The sequence below is a fragment of the Trichosurus vulpecula genome, chromosome 4 (assembly GCF_011100635.1).
Source record: "Trichosurus vulpecula isolate mTriVul1 chromosome 4, mTriVul1.pri, whole genome shotgun sequence".
Classification (NCBI taxonomy): domain Eukaryota; kingdom Metazoa; phylum Chordata; class Mammalia; order Diprotodontia; family Phalangeridae; genus Trichosurus; species Trichosurus vulpecula.
Genome location: NC_050576.1, coordinates 68776407 through 68793331, shown reverse-complemented (window position 1 = coordinate 68793331; position 16925 = coordinate 68776407). Strand labels below are relative to the sequence as shown.

The window sequence follows — 16925 nt, the reverse complement described above, 5'->3', positions numbered from 1 at the left end:
AATATGGGTCAATGACAGGATTTGAACTCAGGTCTTCTGGACTCTGAAGGTATCCTCAATAACATACTGGCTGACTACATTATGAAGGGCTTCAAAATTTAAACAGAAGAGTTTTTATTTCATCCTAGAGGCAAAAACTTTTTGAATAGGAGAGTGACATAGTAAGGATTGCACTTTGGGAATATCACTTTGACAGCTATGTGGAGGCTGGATTGAAGGGAGGAGACCCTGGAGGCTGAAGAGCTATTACAATAGCCCAGGCTGGAGATAATGAAGGCCTGAACACAGATGGGGGCTGAGAAGGCGGAGAGGAGATGGATGCCAGATATGCAAGACTTGGCAATTGATCGGAGGTGGGAGTGAAGGAGAGGGAAGAAAGATTAAAAAATGCAGAAGGAATGAGGAGAAAATATAACCCCTTCCCTTTCGCAGAGGTAGGAGAGTGTGGGTTTAGAACACAACATATACTGTCAGAATCAGTAACTTTTACTCAAGTGGGTTTTTTCCTCTTTTTTTGTTGTCCTTCATTACATAGGATGGTTTGCCAAGTCAGGGTAGAGGGAAGGATGTACCAGAAATTAAGGTGATATAAAAACAAAAGATACAAATAATTTTTAAATGCGAATTTTTCCTTAGAGATTTGACCTAAGAGGGAAAAAACTTGAGATGATTCCAGGGAAGACTAATGAAAAAGGTTAAGAAAGAAGGATAAGTTCGAAGAAATTGGGATGATTTTTCAAACAGAATAGCAGAAACTTAATAATTGTATTTGAAAACATTTTAGAGAAAGTGACTCCCAAGCCAAGTTCTCCCTGGGGACAAAGCCAGAGAAAATGGGTTTAACTTGAATCAGGAGAGACATAAAGACAAATTTCGTGGTTAGAGAATTTTATGAGTTTTTGGTGCAAGGGAGATTATTCAAACCTTCTTCCTCTTAAGATCTTTCGGAAATAGATTGCTACTCATTAGCCTAAAATGGTCGAAGTGCCACCTACTCTGCCTGAAACCAAGGGTATCAACCAGACAGTTTTCAGATGCTCTTTAATCATTCTTAAGCTAGCACTTTTTTATCTTCTAGCTATTTGAAAGGGAGACATAATAAGGGGCTTCTCCCTTCATCTTGACTTATTCCGGGTTAAGTGACTAACCTTTCTCACCCCCAATTTCCTCATCTGTAAAACGAACTTAATAATAACACATACCTCACAGAGTTGTTGCAAGAATCATATGAGATAATGAATGTAAAGAGCTTTAAGCACTACATAAATGCTGGCTATTAGTATTGTCATCAATAATACTGAACTAGCCTCCAATTTGAGCTTCCTTCCTCCGGTCTCTCCCCTCTTCAGTCCATTCTCCACATAACGCCAAAGCGATATTTAGAGTTGGGAGGGACCTCAAAGGTCATATAGTGCAACCCTCTCAACTTACAGATGAAGAAACTGAAGTCGAGTGACTTACCTAAGGTCACACAAGGAATAAAGTAGAAAAGGGAGGATCTGAACCCAGGTCCTCTTTCCATTATAGACTGGACTATATTGTTCAGCATCTTAGAGTCCTTTAGAACTCGGCTCTAACAGCCCTCTCCAATCTTATTTATTAGAAATTGCTCCTCTTCAAGTATTCTACAGTCTAACTGGGACTTTTTGTTGTTCCTCTCAAATGAAATCCCACCTCCTATATCCTTGCTTCTGTATAAGCTGTACCCCATGCCGGGAACACAGTCCTTCCTTTCCTCTGCTTCCTGGTATCCCTGGTTTCCTTCAGGACTTGGCTTAACACGAGGGCCTTTATGACCTTTCCAACCACCAGAACTCTTCCCTTGTTGATTTTGTATACTCCATATACATATAATACATATGTGCTTATATATATGTATATACATGTATGTGTGTATATGCGTGTGTTTATACATATATGCATATATGTATATAGTCTCCCCAATAGAATGCAAACTCCTTGAGGGCAGGAACCATTTTATCTTTTTCTTTTGTATTCTCAGCACCCACTACAGTGCTTGTCACACTGTAGGTGCTTAATAAATGCTTATCAATCGATTACCACCTAGGAAGAGGAGCCAATTGAATCTCCAATCTTCTTCCTTGTGAAGTATTTGTAGTAACAGGGAAGAACAAATTCCATGCCGGGGGTTGCCAAGTCACTCAATGCTTATTTTTCCTTTTTCCCCCCCAAGGTAAGATTTGTGCTAGCATTCCTCATTGAATCGAGGCGACATGACAATGACCCTGTAGAGCTCTGCCAGCAAAGCATAAGCTCTGGCAAGTCTTACCAGACTGGACAGGCTCTGAGCATTGGCCTAGTAATGGACTGTGGCTGGTACCTGAGGACCAGCCCAGCTAAGTTTGGAGCAGGCTGGTGGCTGGATGATGAATTTCCCAATCTCAACAACAACAACTCATGAAGACCATCTACCAAGGCCAATAAGGCTTGCTCCCTGTGGTCATGCCTACCTTGAATGCCTTTACAGATCCTTGAAGTAAAGTCAAATTAGGCAACACTTAAGTCTTCTGCCTAACAGTGTCATGCATGGGGTGGCTCAACTTTGACCTCAAATCTAGGTGTGACTCAGGAGCTGCTTGGGCCCTCCAGTACCAAACCACAACTGAGGTGGGCCCAAGAAGGCCATAGCCACTCAAGATGTTGAGGGCATAGGGTCTGGGGTTGGTGTTCCAGGACCCCTCGGGCATCTCAGTGTACCCTAAGAAGTTTCACTCGGTGTGAGAAGCTGATTATGTGTAGGGAATAAATCCCACCTCCTTTGCACTTCCAACATTAAGGTGCTGCAGGCTTCCAAGGCTTACCCAATCTAAAACCTCACAAGTTAGTCTCAGAGGCAACCTTTTTGCTATCATGGATCACTCTGGCATTCTGGTGAAACCTATGGACCCTTCTCAAAATAATGTTTCTAAATGCATAAAATAAGATACAAAGGAAACCAATTATCTTGAAATACACTTGTCAAAATGCCTTTTAAAACAAGTTCATGGATCCCAGGTTAAGAATCCCTTAAGAAACCTTAGAATTTAGGCACAGGTCAGGACACTTAGCTGCCTAAATGTGAGAGCCAGATAATAAAATCTGTATTGATCTAAGGGGGATTGATCAGTGCCTGATATATAGTAAGTGCTAAATAAATGTCTTCTCTGTCTGTCTATCTATCTACTTACTTTGTTGGTTGCTAACAGATACAAAGTTTGGGCTTGGATGATTTTTGATTTGGTTTGGTGGTAGAGAGCAAAGTGAGGGTCTTCTCATAGCCTGCCATCCCTATGTCCCTTACCTGTAGAGGCCAGCAGATGCTGTGGGTTACTGGAAGTCCCCTTTTTCACATTGCGTAAGTTGATAATGTACTTGGTGCTGGGCTTCAGGTTCTGAATCTCGTAACTCAGCTGATCTTTGGGGACTTTAATCTGCTTCATCAAAGTATTTGCCCCCAAGGGATAATAGCTGAGCAGGTAATGGTCTACATCCACTTCTGGATCCCAGTTCACCAGCAGAGAGTCCTCAGTGCTTTTGAGTAGGTGCAGACTCTGAGGAGTAGAAACTAGAAACAAAAGGAGTGGGGAGAGACAGAGGAATCCATCAGTATGAATTTATTAAGCACCTCCCAAATCCTCAGTCCTTTCCTGGAGGCTAGCAGAGAACCCAAAAAGGTAACTGAGGAAGGCAAGCAATGTCTAAAAACAAGGGACATGATAGTCCCAGGGTACTTTGACATGGTCAGACCACATCTAGAGTCTTATGTACAGTTTTAGGCACCACATTTTAAGAAGAACACTTACAAATTGGAGAGGGAGGAAGGAAGATGGAAAGGGAGAGAAAGGAGAGGACAGAGAGGAGGAAGAGGAGGGAGGAAAAGTTGGAATAGGAATGGCCTGGGAAGAGGTGGTTCTCACCCTGCGAGCAGTCCAGGCCAGTGAAGCCCTCCTCACAGTAACACTCTCCTGTGTCACAGAAGCCATGGCCGCTGCAGTCATTGGGACATCTCTTCTCACTGCAGTCCTCTGATGTGAAATCCTCGTAGCAGTGGCAAACACCCCTCACGCAGATTCCATTCCCACTACAGTTCTCAGGGCAGGGTAGGTAGCCACAGTCCTCACCAATGTAGGGCTCATCACAAATGCATTGGCCATCCACACAGCGCCCATGGCCACTGCATCCCCCAGGACAGCTGGGGAGGGAGCAGTAAGGGCCTTCCCAGCCTTTGTCACACCTGCATCCACAAGTGTCTTGGATGAAAATTCCATGCCCACTGCAGAGGTTGCTGAGGCCTGAGCAGAAAAGTATCAGGTACCAAAGAACAAAGAGAGAAGAAGGGTGGGGGAGGTAGGAGAAAGGAAAAACAAAAATGATGATTTGGAAACACCAAGGGATACCTGAGAATCTTCTTCCCCGGAAATCTTAGAGAAATTACATTCTATTTCATGTCATCTGTTCTATCTATTGACATCGATTCAGGCATGATTTGTAGGCAGAGGTAGGGGGCAAGACTCAACTAAAAAGTGGTTCATGGGGAGCGATGAAGCAGGGCCTGAAACCAACCTATTTCAGACTCTCTCATGAAACCCATCACTCAGTCCACTTCTTCAGTTCTCCAATGTAAGATTAGACAAACCACCTCATTTCCCCTTTCTTCTCATTCCAAGTAACAATTACATGAATTCTCCTGATGCTTTGCCTTCTCTGTGATTCTCTCTTTTTTTAGGGGGGTGGGGAGAGGGAGCGGGAACAGGGGACCAGATCTGTGATTTTGTTTGTTTAGAAAAATCCCAGTGAGGAAACCCACAGTGCCAATATAGACCAGCATCTGCCCTACAACATATAGTAACAGAGAATTGTAACTCCAAGGTCAATTCTCTATCTGTTACACAATGGTTGCCTCTTATGGTAAATCCATAATACATTATTATAATAACTCACATTTATGAGAGGCAATATGATACGAGGAATAGAGAGCTAACCTTAGAATGATGAATACCTGTAATCAACTCTCTAAGGTGATCTATTTAAGAGGAGGTGCTGAGCTGCACCAAGAGGAAGGGGTTTCCTCATCTGGGAGATCCCTATTCCAAAGAAACCATAGGGCTAATCCTCATACCTTCTATTTACATGGCCCTAATTTAAAGTTTTCAAAATGCTTTCGTATGCATCAGCTCATTTGATCCCTCCAAACATGTCATGAGGTAAGCGATGTAGTTATCATCCCATTTTTTTTATGAGAGACCTGAGCACCAGAAAGGTCAAGTGAAGTCCACAGTCACACAGCTGTGATAGTGACAAGATTAGGATCCAATAATTTTCTTATTCCTACCCTAGGGTTTTCTTATTTTCTACCTGTTGCAAAAGGGACTCTAACTGCTTTGAGAGATGTTAGATTACTGAATAAATACAAAGAAGAACTTAATCACAGAAAGAGGCAGGGACTATTTTCCCCAGGATTGATGGCTTAACTAGAGTTCAGGTCTCCTGGTTGGTAAACCAAGGAATCCTGCTTTTACTTGTTACATAAAACTGAGAAGGCTAGGATCCTGCTCTCTGAACTAAGGCCAAATAAAATTCAGGGGTGGTGGTTCAGACCAACTAGAAGATGGTACAAAACAGCCAGGTGGCTTGTGTAAAATAGTAAAAAGAACCCTGGCTCTGGAGACAGAAGATCTGGATTCAAAATCTAACTCTGCTGATACCTCTGTGTCCATGGAAAAGTTTCTTCACTTTTCTGAGCCTTGGTTTTCTCATGTGTAAAATGAGAGAGATAGACTAGATTGAACCCAAAGTTCCCTTCCTACTCTAAATCCCATGATTATCCAGGGATAAACATATCTTTTGGGGGGATTAACCAGACGCAGGGTTTTTTTTCCCCACAGATGTCAGTTTTCACTGTGCCTATAGTCAGAATTGAGTGATGGGTGGATTAACAGTGGAAATAAGGTCTCAAATCTCTATGTGCCCTCATCCTTGCCTCCACATTGCAGATGGTCAAGCCCTCCATGACTTCCTGTCTTCTCATGCCCTCTCCTGTTTCCTATATCACCTCCCTTTCTTCCTACAATGAACTTCCAAAATGGACTATGACCATCTTCCCTTCCTTTTGGAACATCTGTATCCCATGTATAATGACTCCATGTGCATTATATTAAGGATGTTATTACACCTCTCTTTCTACCTCAACTAATCAAGGTGGGTTTTGTTAACTTTCAGTCAGAGGGGAATCTAATTGGGCCCTAATTTGGAAAAAAAAAAAGAAGATAGACCACAATAGCACAGAGTACAGTGAGAGGAGGCCAGTCAGCTGTGGGACCAAATGACCTAGACATGGCATCTCTCATCATTGAAACCCAGAGCTTGGAATGAAAAGAAAGACTCCCTGCCTCAGTTACCAAGAAATCCCTGTTCTCTGAGTCTGGGCTTCCAGTCTAGTACCGATACTTTAGGACTCTATTTGAGGAAAAATCAGGAAACTAGGGGACAGATCTCAGCTGATGTGGTAATGGGGGGGGGGGGGGGAGGGAATGTATAAGAGGGGGAAGGAAGCCTAGCTCCTTCAGAAACATGAGGATTTAGAAATAGCCTGAGTACGGAGTAATCCACCAAAAATAGACCACCCCACCCACACCCCTCACTCATATTAATTTTGCTGGGAAAGGGTCTATGACTTACTTTACCTTCTCAGAGACGTGGTGGCCCCTGAAGTGCCACTTTTTATTCACATCATTTTCCCACACTAACTTTGCCCTCTCCTCAAGACGCATCTGTTCAGGCCTCTGTCTTAACTCTAGGTGGAGTCCAACCAAACTGACACCACACAGAGGTGGGTAGCATTGTAAATAAAGACTCGGAGGATGTGGGAGCCCCAAGGAAAAGGGTTACCTACTGGACACATTTGGAGGGGGAAGGCCATAGAACACTAGGGAGAAAGCAGCAAGGTCCATTGGAGGCAAGGCAGTGTGGCCCAATGGAAGGAGTACTAGACCGGTGGCAGAAAACCTGGCTTTGAATTCAGGCCCTGCTGTAACCTTGGGTGATCTGTGTCACCTCTCCAGCTTTCAGTTTCCCCATTTTTAAAATGAGGGGGGTTTGTCGTTGTTATTGTGTCGTTTCATTCATGATCCGCTCTCCGTGACCTCATTTGGAGTTTTCTTGGCAGAGACACCAGAGTGGTTTGCCATTTCCTTCTCCAGCTCATTTTACAGATGAGGAACTGAGGTAAACAGGGTGAGGTATATTATGATCCCTTCCAGCCCTAAGAGACTTCTAAGCAAGATTTATCTGTATGAAATAAACAGCATTTACATTTTAAGTAAGATAATATGCAAAACGGCATATAATATCTGAGTCAACATTTGGGGCCTGTTTGTTTGTTTTTAATTAAAAAATAGAGCTCTATTACTGTTTGTAACTCAGACGGTTAACATCTTCCTTGGGGCTAACACGGGATTTGTAGGGAATGATAATAGCTAACGTTTATATAGAACCTTAAGGTTTGAAAAGTGCTTTTTATATTTTGTATCTCATTTGTTTCTCACAACAACCCTGTGAGGAAGGTGCTGTTATTAATCCCAATTTTATATATGAGGAAACTGAGGCTGAGAAAGGTTAAAAGGCTTGCCCAGGGTCACATGTCTGGTAAGTATCTGAGCCAAGTTCTAAATGCAGATCTTCCTAACTCCAAGTCTGGCCTTCTCTCCACTATGTCAGATAGCTGACTATATGACCAGTTGGGGAATTCTTTTTTTTTTTAATAATTACTAAATTGGATTTTTTTTCAATTAGCAAACATTTATTTTCTCTCTTTCCCGTCTTCCCTTTGCTCCGAGAAAACCTTTGCAATATAGTTCAGCAAAACAAATTCCCACATTGGCCATATCCTAAAATGGAAGCATTTAGAAAAGACTGAAGAGCTCTGATCAATAAAACCATCTGCCATGATTTCAGGGCACTAATGAGACCTCCTGTTAGGTCATGAACTAAATATGTAGCTGGGTAATTCTTGACTGAAATCCAATTCCAGAGGTCTGGAACCTGAGGTCTTAGAGGTCTCATGTTCCCAGCAGCTGTTACCATGAAGCTCCTGTCTATGCACAGGACGACAGCACCCATGAGGACCCAAGGACCTGGAATGCCACAGGCATTATGGACCATGGCTCACACTGGAACCATCCTTCAGAAGACAGGACATGCATTTACCTGGGGCTCCCTGGCAGCACTGCTGGGTACCACACTTCTCCTTCATCTCTGCCATCTCTTCCTCCAGCTTCTTCACCCGGGCCAACAGGTCCTGGAGGCTGCCTGACAATTCGCAGTCTCCCCTTGGGGTCTGAAGGCGGATATTGTGCCGGAAGATGATATTCTGTTCTTCGCCAGCCTCCCCAGGGAGGAGCAGCCTTCCCCCATCATCTCTGAGTGGTTCAGGATCAGCCTCCACCTGGATCAGGGAGGACTTCGGTACATCAATCTTGTAGGTGTGGCTAAACATGACCTGCTTCTCTTGATTGCTGCAGATGACAGGGTCAGGAATTGCTGGAGCTGATGCTGTCTGTTGTATGGACCAGAGCAAGAGCCCCAAAGGGAAATAAAATATATGGTAGAAACCCATCATGGGCTTCCTTGGAGCAGAGGAGAGTAGATTCTTCCTGGAGGCCTGTATCCGGAGAAAGAAATAAAGAGAGTCATAGGACCATAGAGTGGCAGTTAGAGGCCATTGTGTCCAGCCCCACCACATACTTTACAGATGAGGAAACGGAGAACCAGAAAAGTCGATTGATTTGCCCACAGTCACACAGCCAGTAAGTAGCAAAACTAGGACTCAAACCTAGGTCTTTTGACACCACCCCCCTCCCCAAGCCTCATTTACGGATTTCAGGAATTTCCATGGACATGACGCAACACATTGGTCCACTATCTCCTGGTAGCTTCCCAGAGCAGGATGTTGAGCCCAGATATCTGCTGTCCTTCTTCCACTGCCATCATAAGACCCACAGCCCCTGGGAGGCTGATGACATAGACCTTTAACCTCAAGCAGTGGATGCAAGTCCACAATTCATTTCCTCTGAGTACCACAAACTACCTCCCCATCCTGTTTTGCTATAACTCTAGGTTGCTACCAAGTTGAAATAGATCAGAACCAGACTACATTGACATGTAACTTAGAGGTCTTAAAAATCAACTAGATTTTAAATACTACTCTTGTGCTAACCCAGCAATAACGCTGAAAAGTCAATCTGATTCTTTACCAATTACCAATTAATACTCCATCCTCTCAGAAGTAGAATTCTGCAACTACTTTGGGATGCCTGGGGAATTTTGGAGAGTGTGAATTAATTAATAAATCAACCAACAAGCATTTACTAAATACTTACTATGTTCAAAGCATGGTGCTAATTGCTAGAGATATAAAGAAAAAGAAAAATATTGTCTGCCCTCAAGGAGCTTATATTCTAATGGGAGAAGCAACATGTACATATAGGTATGTACAAGATCCATACAAAGCAAATACAAGATAATCATTGAGGAGAAGGTACTAGCAACTGGAATGGGGAGAGGAGGGAGGAAAGGGCTCCTGTAGTAAACTGTGCTTGAGCTGAATTGAAGGAAACCAGGGATGCCAAGAAGCAGAGACATGAAGGATAGCCAATGCATGGAGATGGACATGGAGTGTTGTTTATGAGGAACCGTTGAGTGCATGGATGGGAGTAATGTGTAAGAAGACCATTAAGATAAGAAGGGGTCAGGATTTAAGTTCCAAAAAAGTGGGGTTTATAGTTGATTCTAGAGGTCATAAGGAACCAGTGGAACTTATTTAGTGAGGGGAGGGTGGCACAGTCACATTTATACTTTAGAAAGATCACTTTGGCAGCTGCATGGAGGATAGATTAGAGTGGGGGGGGGAGACTTGAGCCAGAGAAATGAGTTGGGGGCCTATGGCCACAGTCCAGGCAAGACGTGATGAAGGACTGAGATAGGATGTTGGTTGTCTGAGCAGGGAGGAGGAGATGTATATGAGAGATGTCATGGAAATGGATACAACAAGATTTGAGAATTGTTTGGAATTGTAGATTGAGTAAGAGTGAAGAGTTGAGGATGACATTGAGGTTACAATCCTGGATAAATGGGAGGATGGCGATACCTTGAACAGTGACAAGAAAGATAAAAAGTAGAGGGATTAGATGGTTGGGGAGGGGAGATGAAATAGTAAGTTCTGTTTTGGAAATACTGAGGTTGAGATGCTTTGGGGACATCCATTTAAAAATATCCTATAAATAGAGATGTGGAACTCATGAGAGAAACTAGGGCCAGAAATATAGATTTGGCAGTCATTTACATTAGGATCATCCAAATCATTCATTCATTGACAGCAAGTAAGCACCTACTGCGTGCCACTGTCAAAAACTCCCCCTTTCTGGTCAAAAACAAAGCTGTAAAAGTTAACTCCTCCTCTCTCCCTGTCCTTTTCATCTCACTAATCTTCTTAGACACAAATCGAGTGCAGATGGCTTTCTAAAGAAGTTTTGAATCAATGCAAAATAGCCCACAAACTCTTGCCATAAACCACAGCAGGGCTGCCCAAAACCTTCCCTTACAATGTTTGTTTTTGGAGACTGGAAGATGAGAACCCCTAGAAACCCTAGCATTAGCCCCCAGTGTTACTTGTCATCCTCAGCTGCAACATGATGTCCTTGCTAATTACAGTCCTAAAGATTCCACACATCATTCTCAGATTTTCCTGGGCAGGCCAATTGCTCAAAAGAAATTGGGGAGCAAGGGGACCTTTTCAACCTAGCACATCTGTCAAGTGCATAAGGAAAAAAAGAATTCTTCTGAATTTTCCACCCAACACTCTAAAGGAAAGAGATTTTCCTTGTTGTTTTAACATGTAGGGAAGGGAGTGATGTAACCAAATTTCTTAGCATAGGCAGATGTCTGTTGGTGAGAGAAGGGGACAGATGGAGGGGGAAATAGAAATTAGTGGTTCAAAGATGTACCACTAATGGATGAAGAAGATTTTCCTAATTTTAAGGACTATTAAAATGAGAAATTGTTTCCCAGGAAATGTAATGGAAATCCCACAGATATGTATTGTAAAACTTCCCTGCTAGGTTCCTAGGCAACAGAGATGATATCTAGTAGGTCTTTTCACCCATAATTTCTCTAGTTCTGCCCAGGATAGCATTGAAGGGACATGAGATGCTATGAATAGTAAGACTCCAAACACAAGTTGATCTCCATTTTCTTGGGAGAAGATCTATGAGTTCAGCCCTCTTGATCGCCAACTAAATGAGATCATTCCTTGCTGTCTCCTCCCCACAGGCAGCCTCAGTCTGGGTTAGTGTACATGCGCTGAAAGAATCCATTAAGAGGCTCATTAAATAAGGTGAATGTTTTCTTCCCTGTTAAATTTAAAAGGGTTTTCTTTTGAAAGTGAGGGATTCAAGGCATTTTGTGGGTATTTTATTAGAATTTTCAAGGCATCTTATTATAGTGGCTAGACCATTGGCCTTGGAGTCAGGAAAATCTGGATTCAAATCCTTTCTTTGATATTTGCTAGCTGTATGAGCATGGGCCAGTCTAAGCCTCAGGATCCTCACTTATAAAATAATAACACCACTTCCCAGTGATTCCATGAAGCTCAAATGTGATCATCTACAGAAATGCCACTTAGTGCTGTATTAGTCAATCAGTAAAGCCTATGGCTCTTCTCTCTTGGCATCGATAATTCCTGTCTCATTGAAAGACAAACTACAGATCAATTGAAACTTTTTCCCATCAAAGAAGTGGCTTGTTAACGTGAGTAGTTATAGACTTCCTTTCCCCGGGGGAACACTGGAGAGTATTAAATTGTTCAACTATTGGATAAAACTGGAGAAACTACTGTCTGTCTGGGATGGTTTAGTGCAGGGTTATTAACCTGGGATCTGTGAATTTAAAAAAAAACATATATTTTGATAGGGAACAGCTAGGTGGCACAGTAGATAGATCACCAGCCCTGAAGTCAGGAGAACCTGAGTTCAAATCTAGTCTCAAACACTTACAAGCTGTTCAACTCTGAGCAAGTCAACCATAATTGCCTCAAAAAGAAATATTTTGATAATTATATTTCACTATGATTGGCTTCCTTTATAATTCTATTTATTTTATCTTATGCACTCAAAAACATTATATGCTTCACCAAGACTATCAAATGGGTCCATGTCACACACATGAAAAAAGGTTAAGAACTCCTAGTTTAGATAAAGGTCTAACTAGGGACAGGGGGATGGTAGATGACTCCTCCAAACCAGTGGTTAGATGACTTACTTTCAATTCAAATTCTCTGAAAAGAAACTGGCACACTGGGATAGGGATGAATAATACTGTCTGCCCTGAACAAAGAGTTGAAACCAATTCCTAGCCACTGCTACAGATATTTATATTTAATGACAGGGTTTTCTCCCTCCCTCCTCACCCCAAAATTACCATTAACCACAAATTGGTATAAATGAGGGTACCATTTCTGGTTTTAGAAGAACTCTCCTATCCGTGATTTCCAAAAGAGTCACTTAGGAAGATATTCCTAATGGTCTAAGCATTTGGGCAGACACCAATGCATTATACATAATCTCCATCTCTCTTCCTACTGAGTATGTGATTCTAGTTATTTCCCCAATCCACGCCTCAGTCTCTTCACCTGTGAAATTCTACTTTAGCCTTTTATTCCAACCCACGGGAGTATCAGAATTGCCCAATAACTGGTTTCAAACACTGCTAGAAAATCAGGTTTAAAATACTGCTCATTCTAAACTCAACAAGAACTAAAGACATTTGCTTCAATGGGATGGGAAAATTGATATCAATGTTTTAACTTTCAAGAAAATGTCTGATGGCCGCAGAGAAAGACATGTTCATAATAACCAGTAGCAGATCCTGACATTTTAGGGAGACAAATGGACTAATGGCAGGACCTTGTCTATGTTTTTGACAACCCTGTTCCCACTCCCCTATCTGCCCCTCCCAACACACACACACACACACACACACACACACACACACACACACTTTCCTTTTGCCAAGACGTTTCTTCCCCTAAGGAATCTAACAGTCCTTAGCAAACAAGTTGTTATTCGTTCACATCCAAAAGAGATGTAGCAATCCTGAGGGCTTCCCAGAGTTACAGCCGCAAGGGTCAAGATTCAAACTTCCTGACCAAGGTAAGACTCTTATCCACCAAACATTTAACGCATCAGCTGAGGCAGCTAAGGGTCTAGCATCCTAGCGCCACGAGAACGTGTCTATTGTGCTTTGCGATGGAAGTCTGACCCTGCTCCCACATCGTTACAGGATGAGGGTCAAGCTGCTCCCTATGGGAAAAAGCCTTTTACTCTCCCTCTGAGCTCATTCAGATTCTTTCTCTGCACCTTGGTCCCATTGATCTAATTTTGCTGACTTTGCAATGGCCTTTGGCTAAAGTAACAAGGTGCTGACCTGCGTTTAGATCGGGAAACCACTCAGAATGTATTGACTTTCCCTCAGTGTCATATCCATAACTCGATACTCTATTTATTTTTATAAATGTTACCATGGCAACTGTGGAAATCCCATGGTCAAAGTCAAATGAATATCAAATCCAGCCGACTCAAAAAAAAATTAGTATTTTTGAGTGGGGCCCTGAACTTGGGGGCCAAGCAGAATCCAAAACTGAGTCCATTTTTTTTTCTGGATAATCCAGGCCAAACTTCCTCTTTAATTTCAACAGGCAGAAGGTCATGGGGGGTTGGGCTTGAATTATCAAGATAATTAAGACTGTGACACCTTGGCCAGGTATTAGAACGCCACAACTGTCTGTCAGCAACATGCTTTTCCTGACAGGAACCAGAAACCATCCAGTGCTTGAGAGGCAGGATGGTGTTTAAAAAAAAGGCAATGTCACAGAGAGGAAAGACTACTCACTTCAGAGTCAGGAAAGCTGGGATCAAATCCTGGCTCTGACATTTATTTGTGTGACCTTAAGCAAATCCCTTATCCTCTATGACCCTTGGCCTCTGCTTCCCACAATGGGGATAACTGTCCTTGTATTACCAACCTCACAGGGTTGCTATACAGAAAGTACTTTGCAAAGTTCTGTGATTACTACACGCTCAGAGAAAAGGGCATCATGGCCCCGAGTCAGGTCACCTGCTCTGTTTAGCCAATAAAATAGCCAACAAGCTGTGTAACCTCTGGAATTTAACTTCATCTCCCACATTTCCTCATCTCTCAAGTGAGGACTGTAGGATTTATATCTGAAGGAGACCTTAGAGTTCATCTGGCCAGCATTATTTTGCAGATGAGTAAAACTCTAAGACTCTCAGCCTCAGTTTCTTCGTCTGCAAAATGGAGGATCTGCAAAATGAGCCCTTACTCACAGGGCTGTTGTGTGGTTCAAATGAGATAACATATGTAAAGTACTTTGGAAATGTTAAAGCACTGTATAAATGCTAGCCATAACCAGGACAGGGCAAGGGAGCTTTATCCCAGGCATTCCTCCACCCAGCAATGAAGCATTCCATTTTGCCACCCATCCCACTTCTCTTCTCATACACATAATACACACAGTGAGGAAGAGACCTGAATGAATACATGAATACATGATACATGAACCTGCTTGGCTTGGGTCTGGTCTTTCCTGGTTACACTGACTTCACATCTCAAGGGAAGGATTTAAAGTTATCCCTGTCTAGGGACAGAAATGGTAGTTTATGGAGGAGAGATCAATTCCACTCCTGTGGGACTCCCTAGATGGGCTGTGCACAGACTAACGAGAAGCTAGTTAATAAGAATAAATTTGATGTTACCTTCAAAACATCCTCTTGTCTGTATTTCCTTCCAAACTTTCTGTTCTCTTTTGTGCATTTTAAAATATGTCTCTGTGGCCCTCTTTTTGGGGAAAGGGGGTCATCACTATTGCTAATCCTCTCTCCTCTCACCCCCTTCCCCAATTAAAAACTGAAAAAGAAAAAGAAACCCTCCAATACCTGTTTCTCAGTCTTCACTCTTCTTGAGACTTCGTGGCAGGCTGTTGATCACCTCCTGGATACGCTCTCCTCCCTGGGATTTCATGACAATAATCTTTCCTGGTTTTTCCTCCCAGGCACCCCTCCTTCCCAGTCTTACACAGGTTCTCAGTCTCCTTTGCTGGATCTTCATGTCCCAAAGCTAAGCATGATCCTAAGGCTCTCTCCTGGACCCTCCTCTCTACTCTGCCCTTTTTCTCCCTGATTTCATTAGCTCCCATGGAATCATGTCTTTATCATCTCAGGTGTACAAATGGCAGCTCTAATTTCTCTCCTAGCCTCTAGTCCTGCTTCACCAACTGTTAGACTCTGTGTGGTTATTTCCTAGGCATCTCAAACTCAACACATTTAAAAGGGAAATCATGCTTTCCCCTCCAAACTTGAACTCCCATCTATCTAGTGGTGCAGTGGATAGAGCCTTGGGCCTGAAGTCAGGAAGACCCAAGCTTAAATCCTGCCTCATACACTTACTAGCTGTGTGACCTTGGACAAGTCACTTAACAACTTCTGTTTGCATCAGTTTCTTCATCTGTAAAATGCGGATAATCATAGCATCCTCCCTCCCAGAGTTGTGATGAGGATTAAATGAGATAATTGTAGAGTGCTTAGCCCAGGGCCTGGCATATAGTGGGTAGTATGCTAGTTGTTGTAATTATCATTAGAATCATGATCCTTCCATTCACCCAGGTGCAGAACTTTGGCCTCATCTTCCCTTCTTCTTTCTCCCTTATCCCCACATACAATGACTTGTCAAGTCTTACTAACTCACCTACAATGTGTCTCCCCTCATCTCTACTCCTATGAGGAACACTAGTCTAGGATTTTATCTGCACTTAACTAATCAGCTACAACAGTCTTCTCCAGATTTCATTTCCTCTCCTCTACAATCCAGCCTCCACATGGCTTCCAAAGTGATCTTCCTGAAGCACAAATCCAGCTGCGCTGCTCCTCTGCTCAAAAACCTTCTCTGGATCCATTTTACCTCTGGTCTAAGATAAAGTTCCTCTGCTTATCATTTGAAACCCTTCACAGTCTGGTTCCATTCTACCTTTCCAGGCTAATTTCACATTTACTGCCCTTTCTGCCCTCTACCTTCCAGGTGAATCCGCCAGCTTGCTGTTCCCTGTACTGGGCATTTTATCTCTCCCATCTCTGTGCTTTCGCACACAGTGGCCAGTTAGTGGCATGAACTCCTTCTTGACCTCGACCTCCTAGAATCCCTACCTTCCTTCAAAGCTAAGCTCACATACCACCTCCTACCAGAAGGCTTTCCTGACCTCCTTAGTTATTAGGGCTCTCTTCCTCCTCAAATTATCACATGTATCTTGGCGTAGTCTATCATCCCAAAAGAATGTAAGCTCCTAGAGGGTGGAGACTGCTTTTTGTTTTGCCCTTGTACTCCCAGAGTCCTATACAGTGCCTTTTGATTGAAATTATATCTTGTCATGGTCCCCACAACCATTCAACCAGTTAGTAGAGTAGGTAAGGACCTAAGTGGCCGGAATACGGTAATAATTAATAGGAAATAGGCACTAAGAGTGTGAGGAAGGAACAGAGACGTCACTTGCCAAAACTGCCTCCTAAATGAATTAAGGCCACATCCAGAGACTATGTGCTGAATTAAGAGAAGCTAGGTAGGCCCCAATAAGTGGCCCTTGGTCTACAAGCTGCAGATAAGCACCAGACATTCACAGTAAAACCAGAGAAACGTTATGCTAATAAGGCAACCCTAAGGTGGTACAGATAAGGTTTAGGCCATCCCCCCATCAGAACCCTATAAAAATAGGATCCCTAAACCTTGCCCCATGAGTACTCCTCCAAGTGCAATGGGTCTAAGCTACCAGTTTCCAACTCCCCTCTGCAGCTATTTAAATGGTTCTA

General features: G+C 42.9%; 1 protein-coding gene across 1 annotated transcript in view; it reads right to left on the bottom strand.

Annotated features, from left to right (window-relative positions):
* The window catches only part of TNN (tenascin N), a 73538-nt gene extending 64921 nt beyond the window's left edge, over positions 1-8617 (bottom strand). Inside the window, exons 1-3 of the mRNA XM_036753168.1 lie at positions 8206-8617; positions 3918-4292; positions 3302-3565 (exon numbers count right to left, since the gene is read on the bottom strand). Coding sequence (XP_036609063.1) covers positions 3302-3565; positions 3918-4292; positions 8206-8617 — 1051 coding nt within the window. The remainder of the gene's footprint in view (positions 1-3301; positions 3566-3917; positions 4293-8205) is intronic.
* Between the last annotated feature and the right edge of the window lie 8308 nt (positions 8618-16925).